The sequence below is a fragment of the Lucilia cuprina genome, chromosome 4 (genome assembly GCF_022045245.1).
Source record: "Lucilia cuprina isolate Lc7/37 chromosome 4, ASM2204524v1, whole genome shotgun sequence".
Taxonomy (NCBI): domain Eukaryota; kingdom Metazoa; phylum Arthropoda; class Insecta; order Diptera; family Calliphoridae; genus Lucilia; species Lucilia cuprina.
This window is the reverse complement of record NC_060952.1, coordinates 70,781,672-70,794,579: the sequence shown is the minus strand read 5'-3', so window position 1 is coordinate 70,794,579 and position 12,908 is coordinate 70,781,672. Positions and strand designations below refer to the sequence as shown.

At 29.5% G+C, this 12,908-nt stretch overlaps 1 protein-coding gene across 1 annotated transcript in view; it reads right to left on the bottom strand.

The window, feature by feature from the left end:
* Window positions 1–324: 324 nt before the first annotated feature.
* Window positions 325–12,908, bottom strand: part of LOC111676772 (probable multidrug resistance-associated protein lethal(2)03659) — a 36,619-nt gene continuing 24,035 nt past the window's right edge. Inside the window, exons 4-12 of the mRNA XM_023437748.2 lie at window positions 5,269–5,428; window positions 4,839–5,205; window positions 4,357–4,774; window positions 3,902–4,271; window positions 3,002–3,826; window positions 2,356–2,939; window positions 1,278–2,056; window positions 798–1,214; window positions 325–734 (exon numbers count right to left, since the gene is read on the bottom strand). Of these exons, the coding sequence (XP_023293516.2) occupies window positions 699–734; window positions 798–1,214; window positions 1,278–2,056; window positions 2,356–2,939; window positions 3,002–3,826; window positions 3,902–4,271; window positions 4,357–4,774; window positions 4,839–5,205; window positions 5,269–5,428 (3,956 nt within the window). The 3' untranslated portion in view covers window positions 325–698. The remainder of the gene's footprint in view (window positions 735–797; window positions 1,215–1,277; window positions 2,057–2,355; window positions 2,940–3,001; window positions 3,827–3,901; window positions 4,272–4,356; window positions 4,775–4,838; window positions 5,206–5,268; window positions 5,429–12,908) is intronic.

The window sequence follows — 12,908 nt, the reverse complement described above, 5'->3', positions numbered from 1 at the left end:
CGTTGAAAGGAAAATTATGTACTTGAATAAACTAAAATGAAAACGGGAATCAAAACAAAACCACAGATAAGAAAATGCAAGAGACTGCGAGTGAGAGAGACAAGAGAATAAAAGCAAAAAACGTAGTTGCCAGACAGACGTATAATTGAATTAGAAAAGAGGAGTACGTTCAGTGCGTATGAAAAGAAAAACACGTTATTTTTATTTAAAATGTAAATAATTTAATATTTGGACGTTTTATTATTTATTATATTTCTATATATGTATTTATGCATATTGTATACCTAATATTACATTTATAACAATATATTTAAAGGCACATGCTTAGTATTTTCTTTAACAATAAAGACTTAAATTTAAAATTTGTTCACAAAAAGTAACTAAAGTAATATATAGTTGTACACGTTTAGAAAAAATAATAATATTTAAATTTGTAGACAACATATAACATAATATACAGTACAAATAACACATTGTTTTAAACAATAATTAAACCACATTTTGTACACACTTACATATTTCGAAAAAAAGATAAACTAAAATAAAATTTATAAATATTTTCTTAAAATTAATTGCACTATAAAACAAAGGCCTGTAGTATTTTTTAGTCTTTTTATATTGGCATGATTTAAGTAATCGCAAATGTTTTTTTCTTTTATATTAAAGCTATTTAGACTTTACATTTATAGCAAACGAAACTACTCCATTTTGTGTTTTAAAGAGTCCTCGTGGGCCTGTAAAATGTAAAAGATCATATTATTCTAGTTCATTCTAAGACTGCTTATTTACTCGCTTACCTTTTGTGCAATTTTGAATAAGTTTTCATATGTTGATTTGCCTGTCTGCTTAACCATACTGTGGAATATTTTCCTATCACTTTCGGTTAACAGCTCGAATGGAGAGCCAAATTCAACCACTTGGCCGGCATCCATTACTAACACCTTATCCGAGTCCATAACAGTATGCAAACGGTGGGCAATTGTTAGAACGGTACAATTTTTAAATTTGTTACGAATTGTTGTCTGTATCAAGACATCGGTCTGTGGATCAACATTGGCTGTAGCTTCATCCATAACTAGTATACGATTTTCACGTAAAATGGCTCTAGCCAAGCAAACCAGTTGTCTTTGGCCAACACTAAAATTAGTACCACCTTCAGAAATTTTGCTTTGCAGGCCATTTGGTAATTCGGATACGACTTCCTTTAACTGGACCTGGAAGCGAAAGAGAAAATACATGTATTTTTGTTTCAAATTTTGGACAATACAATATATTACCTCTTCGAGAGCTTCCCATAGCTTAGCATCAGAATACTCTTCAAATGGATCCAAATTATTACGCATGGTTCCTGAAAACAATACAGGTTCCTGGGGAATTATGGATATTTTACTACGTAAATCATGTAGACCCATTTCCTTAGTATCACGAGTATCGATTATAACACTACCATCATTGTAGGATAATCGAAATAGAGCATTAATTAAAGACGATTTACCAGCACCTGTGCGTCCCACAATACCCACTTTTTCACATGATTTTATAACAAAATTTAAGGATTTTAATACATATTCCGATTTAGGATCGGGGAAATAACGTAAACTGAGCTCATCGAATATTATTTTTCCCTCCTCGGGCCAAGTTTTTGGGGGTTTTTTGCCCTCTTTGGACTCTAATTCACCTTCCGGTTCAATGTCATCATACTCTACTACACGTTCTACAGCAGTCATAGTGTTTTCTAATTCGGCCGATTGTCTCATGCCCCATTGAACCATTCCCGTCATACCCATAGCCTGTGTTATGGCCAAACCCACATCGCCTCCATTTTCCGGTGCAAATACGAAGAAACTCAAGGTTATAATGGCTATGAAAATGACGCAGAAACAATCCAACCAGTAGCCAAAAGCACGAGATGTGCATATAAACAGGAAAAATGCAGAACTATGTAAATCCTGATGATTGTCGAATTCGGTAATTAAAACATGCTGAGCTCCGAAAGCTCTTATTGTTGAGAGACCAGCTAAAGAGGCAGCCAGATGAGAGTATATGGGAGAACGTGCTGAAAAATAAAAAAATATTTGAAATTTAAGAATTTGTTTAGAACTAATTGGTTTAAGAATAACTGGAAAGAGAGTTTAAGATTTTTTATAGCAAAAAATCAATTTGTAAACTAAAAAATTAGTAAATTGGGATAATAATTGAATATGAATGTTAGTAATGTAATAATAATTGCTTGTAATCGATAATATAAAAGAACTATTCTCTTGTAATAAAATAATATGTATAATTATATATCCTCTGTACATGAAAAGTATTTTTGATCAAGTCCTCTAAAAAGATGAATTATTTACAACTTACTTATCGCTTCCAAACGTTTAACGTTTCTTGATGTTTTCAAATAAAATGTTCTCAAATAATAGAAAACAATAGCTAGCAAAAAGGTGGGCACCAGATACAATGGATTAACTACGGCTATAACAATAACTATGCCAAATAGTGAGAGGAAGATCTGTATAACATCCATCATAACAGCTGGCAGTATCTCATCTATTTGACCCATATCTTTCGAAAAACGATTAAGTATACGACCAGAGGGATTTGTATTGAAAAAGTACATGGAAGCTCGTGTAATGCCTCTAAACATGGAATTGTGTAGATTTTGTGATGCTTTCATGGCCACATTGAAGAATAAGAAACTTCTTGTCACAGTTATTATGATGGTAGCCACAGTTATAATAGTGAATATGTAAATATCTAGCATTTCGGGATCTATATGAATATTGTATTGATCCAAAAACACGGAAAGTTTAGATTCTAGTTGATGGGAAGATGATGATGGTGTTGATTCAAAAACTTCATTGGTATTATTATACAATGTTGTATTAACATGTTTGGCAGCATTTTCAATACGTTCGGCTTCTATAGATCCTTTTTTATTTACCCTATTAAAGGAAATATACAAATTTTAAAAGACTACAAATATATTGTCTTGTTCTTAACTTACCAGTATGATAGGAAATAATCGCCACCTGAAGCCAAAGCTTGTGATAATATACAAAAGACCAACATTACAATAAACATGAAGAAGCCACCTCCAGCTTTGAAATATTTCTTATACAAATCCAAACCAATTTTGCCTTCTTCTTGAGTCTCCTGTACTTGCATGGCACCATCTTCCATAGTTGAGTCGGCAGCCGAATTAATAGATGCTTCACTATTTTGACGATCAAACATACGACTGCCCGAGCGTGAGCGAGACTTTACTTCCATGGAATCATCCTTTTCCGGATCGGCCAACATTTGAGCAAAATCTAAACCACTTTCTCTCAAGGATTCATACGAACCAACTGCACTTACACGGCCCTTGTCCATAATCACAATTTGATCCGCAGCTTGCAAGAATTGCAATTGATGTGTTACTAGTACAACAATATGATCGCGTAGAAAACCACGCATGCACTGATCGAATAGATGACGGCCAACATGGGTGTCGACGGCACTTAAAGGATCATCAAGTAAATATATTGATGTCTTGCGATAAACTGCTCTGGCTAAACTTATACGTGCTTTTTGTCCTCCTGACAACGAAGCACCACGTTCACCCACCACTGTCTTATCACTGTAGGGTAAAAGTTCAAAATCACGTTCTAGTGCACATTTTTTAACAACCTGGTGGTAACGTTTCTTATCCATAGGTTGACCGAAGAGTATATTTTGTCGCACAGTGCCGGTAAAAAGCCATGGTTCTTGTGAGGCATACGAAACGGTTCCATTAGTTTTAATCGTACCTGATTCGGGACGCAATTCACCCAGAATACTTTGTATAAGGCTAAAATAGAGTTAAGATTGTTTTATAAATAATTTTATTAATATCTTAAAAAGCTGAAAATAATTTATTAATTACCTCGACTTTCCAGCACCTACAGGTCCAATAATTGCTACCAAAGTACCCGGTTGTACACGCAGATTAACATCATCTAATGTATATTCTGTAGAATTTGGATTCCATTTTGCCTTTACATTACTAATGATAATGCCAGCTTCTGATAGAGTAGCATGTCCATTTGATATTAAAGGTTCCTTTTCAGCATCCTCAGTTTCTAAGTTTTCATCTAAAACTTTATCGTCACCTTTAACCACAGTAGACTGGTTACTGCGATCATAGTTGGGCTTAAAGTCAACTGCTGATTTGTCTACAATATCAGTCTCCTCATATAACATATAATTTTGTATACGTTTAATGGATACCAAAGATTCGGCCAATTGAGAAATGCCTGTTCGGAAATAGTTTATATTTAACTCAACATATTTTACTTAAAAAAATATTATCAATTTAAAAAAATAAATATTAAAAATTACCCTGAGGAAAGAATACTGTCATGGTAGTTCTTAAGATATTATAATAGGCAGTTATAACAAACGCTTTTTCCGGTGTTAGGAAATGACTTAGTACCACATAACCCACTAAACTTAGAAAGATTGACACACGTGTTAGGAACATTATGAAAGACAACAGTATACCACGTATATAGGATACTTGTCTGATGGTATTGATTTCCTTTTTACGGGCATGTGCCACTATTTTACCAAAAGGTATTTCCCAAGCATACATTTTTATAACCTGTATGCCCGATATAATCTCGTTCATCATGCGCACACGCTCATCGGTGCGCAAAGCAGTGCGCAAACGTAACACTGACGTCTTCTTGCCCAGCCAACCTTGAAGTGGTATAAATAACAGCATAAATGCTACACCAAATGTAGCCGAGATGCCAATCTATAATAATACAAATGTTTTCAAAAACAAAAAACTATTTAAATATGTTATTGCTTCCACATACCTCTCTGTACATTAAGTAGGTTATAAACATTGTCTCTACAGGTCCCACCCATAAATAATGTATGAATATCATGGCCAAATCTAAGCGTCCCACATCATTTGATATTAAATTGACCACTTGACCAGCAGTGGTATTACCCAAGGCGGTTTTACTTAAACGCAAAGCTTTACGATAAATCATACTGCACATGGCCACACGTATCTTCATGCCCGTATGCATGGTGCCCAGCATGTAAGGATGCATTATAATTACATTCAATGCCGAGCATAATATAACGCCAGCCGCATAAAGATAAGCCGTTTCTATATTAGATTCATCCTTTGAATAATAAGCAATCAATCCGAGTAGAAACAATGGCTGTAAAGTTCTGTAAAGATTAATAAAAATTAAGTAAATTACATTTATTATGTAATTATTACAATTTTGCTACCTTAAACCTAATTCGAGCAGAAATAGTACCAGACCCAATAAAGCAAATCGCCAACCAAATACACGCATAGAGGCGCGTAATAGACTAGGTTGTTTTTTGGAATTAGCTGTCTTCTCTAACTCCTTCTCCCATGACTTGCACATGTCATTACCAAGAGTTTCTGAAAAAGAAAAAAATTAAAAAAAATTAGAAAAAATATTAAATTACAAATTTTGGTGCATTTGTTGTTGCATTTTATTATTTTTCATCAGAATTTGCATGTCAATAAAGTATTTTGCATATTGAGAATTCCGGTTAATTTCATTGGGGTTTTCAAATTATTTTTGGAATTTATTGTTAAAAGGAAGAGTGTTAAGTATTTTTCAATTGCAATTTCGATATAAAAAATTAGTTTAGATTTCTAGAACAAGTGTATTATAATTATGAAATGTTTAATCAATAACATTAAAAACTACAAAATAGAGTAATAGATGAAATGATCCAAAGGGAGGCGACTTGTATCCAAGGAAAACTATTGGACTCCTGATTTATCTTTTTAAAAAAAATATATATACGAACTAGGAGGAACACTATGTTTAAATTTAGACCTATAAACAGACCTTAGGTTGCTTGGAACCAATGTAAAGTGAACTGTCGTGTAGTACAGGGAAAATACCTAATTTAGATATTTTAAATTAGAGGTGGTTATCATACCGTAACGTCAACAAAAGCAATATTTTTCACCTAATACATACATACACTTATATATATTTAGAACCCAAATCAAGAATAACTATCCAGATCCAAATACGCCTACTGTATCTTATTCATAAAATAAAGAATTTAAAATATGAGGTTGAAAATCAAGATTTTAGCATTTAATAGTTCTATAGTGGTATATGGTGATGTCCCCATACTTAGAGTGGCTAGGATGGTACTTAGTGTTAGATTTATTAAATAAGAATCAATATTATACAATTCTAAATAAAATTTACACAATACTCCCCAAATAGATGGAGTTTCCGTAATGTAGTTTTTGTTTATCAATACAAAATGACCAAAAACCCGGATTATTTTTGTTATAATATATAGATTTATACCTCACAAAACTTCTTTTCTAGGTCCAAATCCATTGATTATATATCATGTATCCAATTCAAAATTACTTATTATTTTCGAAATTTAATGAAAGAAACGATAGATTTCATGTTAAGTCAAAAGGAAGATGTTATTCTTATATATAGGAGTAATAAAAATATTAAATTTTATACAATAATGCAGCAACATTAAAAAAAATAACAAAAAAATTTAAAAAGCAAAATACTTTATTGACCTAAAAAATAAACAATACGCTCACATTATATCAAAAATATCGTGAATTAATATAACGATTTTACTTTTTATGGTGGAAAATTAGAATATAAGATATTCTTTAAAAAATACAACAAACAAATTGCTTTATTTTGCTAAAAATAATTGTTCACATAAACTTTTTTTTTAAATTTATAAAATTTTACATAGCAAAATTACTTAATTGATTCACTGTATATGCATTTGCATCACTAAAGATGCAATTTATTAAAAGTTCATAAAGTCTTTGGGATTTATGTACATATATAGGCCATGTTGAGTGCATGCATTGAAATTTCGAACTCAAACCAGAAATTTATAACCGATGGGTAAAAATAAAAATAGGATATATAATAATAATAATAATATCCGAAATAGTACTGACAATAAACTTGCACGAATGAGATGGCTGACCATTCTTGCCTGTAACTGAGGATGAACTAGCAAAAACTTGATTCCGCCTTTGCGAAAGAAATATTGACACACTAGTTGGTGTCTGCTCAGACCAAATGGCTATCGCTAACCTTCTGCTCGACACCAAGATTAACCTGAAGGTTAATAGGTTACATTAGGCTTACTTGGATGAGATAAGGTATCTTGATAACCATCTTGATAGGGTTCGCACTGTAGAATATTAAATCTTTCATATAATAACTAATGCAGGATTTGCCAACACGAGGACGAAGGCAGTTTTTTTTGTCTCCGCCCTGCTTTGACAAACACTACGACTGAATTCGATGCAACATGAACTAAAGGCTCGCACTAGTATAACTACATAAATGTTTTATAATGAAAATATTTTAAGTCCAGCGATTTCTGTTCATCTGCTGGATGAAAATGTATTACATACTTAGTTTAACACTTTGACTCAAGCATTGGTTAATTAAATAATTAGAATAAATTATTTCTATAATATCCTTTGGTGATATTTAAACCATATATAAGTATATAAGTACATCAATTGTAATATCATTCATTTTAAAATAATATTTAATTTTTACGAGTTTAATCCAACACTAGCTGGTTAATTTAATTATTTTAAGAGCTGACGTAAACATCGTTACTTATCAGACATTTAATGATATACATACATATGTACTTGTCATGTTAATCGTAAAACATGAGTCTTATATTGGCATCATATTTATTCTTTAAAATTTTCGCAGAAAAAATTTTAAAACCAACAGTTTTATTACGTGTAATTGACAAACATGCATACATACATTACATATATGGATGTAATTATTCCATGTTTGTATACTCAATATTATATTACACGTGCATAGATCGCATGTATGAGTATTAGGACGCGATAAAATACAATTTGAAAGAAATTTGTCAGTAAATAAATATATTTATGTATACCAATTAGTAAAAATAACAATAAACATACATATGTAAGTATTAAGGAAAATATGTGTGTCGGTTTATACCCAGCAGTTCGACAAAAAATCAATGCATTCGAAAAAGACAGTTATTTCCATTTACGTCTAACCACCTGGTTGGCTCTATTTCGTCTTTCAGTCACTGATGTACTCTTTGTAAACGAGGATGAAGACAGTCGTTACTTTAGTACGCGACAGAATGGATACTTGAAAAACAAACTTATGCCTTTTGCTGCCTATTTGTAATATATGGAGTGACGATTGACTTCCTCGTTGGACGAGCGCATGATATAATAGCTAGGCATTTGGCTAGGGGTAACCGCAAATGGTAGGTAAAATTGGTAGTTGAGGACTGTACGACCGAACTGCTGGGTAGTAACATGCTAATAGTTTTGATTGAAAGTTGTGGTTATAATAATAGATTCGAAATTTTAGACAGGTGTCAAACACAGACACATAAAGTCTTATAAACTTATGTCTGAAGATAGAGCCAACAGATTTGACGAATCTAACCAAATAAAATTTTTCGAATGAATACATTTACATTTGTTTTTAATATATTCGTAAGAATGAATATGTTCTTTCACATTTAGAGAAACCGGCAGTTACTTGCGTTTTAGTATTAATTAATTAAATATTTTTACTTCTTTAACAAAAGTTATAAAAATGCAGTTCAACAACTTTTAATGCAATTGTCTTTTGTTAATATTTTGTAAACAATGATAAATGTTTTATTTTATATATTATTCTCTGCTGATAATTTGACTTAATCACAAAAATGTAAATATACATACAGTGTCTCTCATAAGTATTCGAATTTAAGTATAATGTGAAAAGAAACCAAATTCAAAAACATATTATGTATGCAAAATTAATAAATTAATTTGTTAAATTGTCTAGACAGTCCTTAGCTTTGATATCACGCTTTTTAAAATATTTTACGAAACACAAAAATTAGAATCAAATGGTATTTTTGCTTAAAATTGTTTTAAGGGGTTACTATCAACCGAAAGTATATATTTTTGGCCCATTTGGTCCACAATTTTGGGGTATTTGTACCATATTTTTATGTAATATCATTAAAATTACGATTTTTGATTTTTGATTTTTGAAATTACATATTTGTCTTTTTTCTATATTTTTTTTTAAGAGATAAAACTAAAATTTAATATTGTGATTTAATAGATTCCTTAAGGTATCTAAAAATAATAATTTTTGTTATAAGGATCTGTTTTTTAAACATTCCAAGACATATTTTTGGTATAGTTCTTCTGTTTCTAATTGAATTATCTGGATCTTAAGTCCCTTTTCGTACCACTAGGATCAATATTTTCCGAAAAAGTTGGCTAGTATATATAAATATAGATATTAGCATTAATATATTTTAAATTTTCAAGACGTCGTAGCGGTGTACAACTCCAAAACATGCCTTAACAAAACATCATCCTATACAGTAGATTTTAGTTTTTACTATTCATAACATTCATGATTATGTTGCCCATTACAACAACACTGATATCAAAGCTAAGGACTGTCTAGACAATTTAACAAATTAATTTATTAATTTTGCATACATAATATGTTATTAAATTTGGTTTCTTTTCATATTATACTTAAATTCGAATACTTATGAGAGACACTGTATATGTATGTAAATAATAAATTTTACACACATAATGTACTATTTACTTAACAATATATAATATTCTAGATAATCATCATTTAAGTTTTCTTTTTGGCTTAAAAATCTTTGTGTTGAAAATGCGCTGCAAACTTTACAGCTATTACCGTCTGTCGGTATTTTTTAACAAATTAGATATAATTTTTCACCAGAGTAACAAATAACACCCAATTATTATATTTGATTTATCATATTTAAAAATTATTTTTATTTTTTAGAGGTTGTCTCGAATTTACCCAGCAAAAAAATTAAATTTTTTTCATACATTACTTGGTAATGAGTGTTCATTATCAACCACATTATGTATTTTATTTAGCTAAATAGGTTATTACTAGTAAAGAACGAGGCATTTGTATTTGTTATAGCCCAAACGTCTAGGGCGTTCATTTAACAAACAGGGGGTTCGTGGTTCGATATCTGCTGGATACGGTTTATTTTTTTCAAAATGATATTAGTTTATATTTTTTTTGTAAAAAGCCGTTCTCAAAATTGCAAAAAGCAACTTATTAATGGAGCATCGAATAGGAGGCTGGAGTGAGAAATATAGAAAACAACTGAATGCCTGGGTTCAAATCCCGGCTGAGGAATTTTTATATTTTTTGCTTTCATACAAAATCAGCTCAAAATAACTATCTATAACATAACATATTTGTAGGTTTATTTGTAACAAATAAGTAACAAATTATTAATTTGTTTAAGGTTCGTACATATTATTTAAATCTCGTAGAACAAACATAATTTGTTATTCACCCAAAGAGTAATTTGTTTCTATGCGATTCCATGATTACTTTCTAGCTTACTAGGTAATGAAAGCTTTTACTGGGTAGATTTACATTTCCATTTTTTACGGACAGATTTTGCTGATTTAAATATCAGTAATATGTTCATATATAGTTAAATTGACTACGCTATCTATAAAGATCCAGAATCCTTATGTTAGAAATTTCAAACGCAATAAAAAACTTATACTTATGTACCCATCTAATATATAATTACATAATACATAATTAAAGCGACAAACCCTAATACTTCCAATGCTTTGACAGTAAAAAATTGTATGTTGTAATATGATACTTAATATGATACATCCTATGAATTAATATGTAAATATGTCTAATTAAGTTCAAACGTAGAAATTACTAAACAGTTTCTAAAATTAAAACAAATAATATAAGCAAACAATAATAAAAATGGTGGAATTTTTCATTTTCAAAAAGTGGAGTTTATTAAAGTGGATTTCTTTCTATACACATTAGAGGGAAATCTATAGTTTTGTGTTGTGATATGTATGTAAAGTAATTAGGAATTATATTGTAAATTATGTTAAAAATTATATTATACATATTAATTGAATTGATGTTAAATCTCGCTTCATAATAAAGTTTAGCTTAAGACTCAGAAATTTCTTTAAAATAGTAAATGATTCAATAGTTGTATTAAATTCCCAGAGAATCTGCTTATAATTGACTCAATTTTTTATTAGATAAAATGCAAAAATGTTTCCAAAATGCTTTGACTTCAAAACTGTTTTTCATTAATGATGTTTTTATATCCTTCACCTTCGTGAGAAGGATATATGTTTTTGTTTACGTTTTAGGTGGAGTACATATACTACACCATTTCAAGTTTAAATTGAGAAAATCTAGATTTGTGTTGTTAAAAGCCAAAATGAATTTAAAAAATCCAATTTAATGTTGAGACATTAGAAAATTTAATTTAGGAATCAAAATTAATATTAAGAAAAACCAAATTGATATTTGAAATTTCAACTACATATTGAGATAAAACCAATTGATATTGAGAAATCGAAATTAATATTGAGACGATGCAAATTGAAATTTATAAACACTGAACATCAAGAAGTGAAACGCTGTCAAAAAGTACCTAAGTCTTCTGTTAGTCGGTACCTAACTCTATGAATGTATAAGTAGAATTCGGAAGTCAACATAATTGCAAAAAGTCGGATTAAAAAATATTGAAAAAATTATAACATTTTTCTTTTAAAAGATTTCTTTAAATATTTTGCAACATTATTTATCTACAAACATTTTAGAAGAATGTATGTTTTCTTTTTAATCTCCAATATTGAAAAAATAAATAATTTATTTAAAATATTTTTTTCTTGTACCATACGAAAATTTACAACATTGTCTTTTTTCAGTTTTAATTTCAAATTTAATGTCAAAAAAATATTAGTTAATTATTTTTTGGAAAAGATATTTTATCTTAAAACATATTATAAACACGTCTTTTCGTCATTTTTTCTGCACTAATGCAAAATGAAAAAAAGTATGTAAAATACTTTTTTAATTTTCAATACGAAAATGTATAACTTTTCTTTTTTCAGTTTTAATTAAAATAAAATGTCAAAGAATAAAAAATATTTTTTTTTCGTTTGCAAAATATAAATTATTTTCAGGGTTTTAAATTAATGAAAAGTGTTGCAAAAAATAATAAACATTAAATTTAAGTAATAAGAAAAACTAATAAGTGCAAATATCCTCGCAATTTTGCGAAGAAAATTTGAAGTTTAGTGAGTGACTTTAGTTCTTACAAGTTTGTTTCATTCTCTCAGAGCTCGTTTGTGTGAAGAGAATAAAAACTGCTTCAGTTTCGCCTATATGTACTACTATATGTATATAACATTCTAAATACTTATCCAATTTAAAAGATTTATAAGAAAAATATTTATTTTAATTTGTAATTCTCAATATGAATTTGTATTTTCACAATTTAAACTTAAAATGGTGTAATTTGTCATTGCTTTAGTGTTTGACCGAATTGATTTTACGGTGGTCTTTGACGAATCACCAATAAATATTGTTCATAGACACACAAAAGTATATATATATATTCTGGATGCTTATTAAATTCTAAGACGATCTAGCCATGTCTGCCTGTCTGTTCAAATCACGATAGAGTCCGAACGAAGGAACTACACTCTGTTCGATTGAAAATGAGAACTTTTCATTTTAATTCAGAAAATATCAATTGAAATTGAGATTTTACATTTGAAACTCAGAAGAGAACATTTGAAAATGGGTTTTTTCATTTAAAAATTTAGAATTTTCTCTTTAAATTGAGAAAATATCAATTGAAAATGAGATTTTTCATTTGAAATTTAGAATATTTAAATTGAAAATGAAATTTTTTATTTTAAATTCCGAATTTTCCAATTAAAAATGAGATTCTTCATTCAAAATTTATAAAAATTCAATTGAAAATAAGATTTTTCATTTCAAATT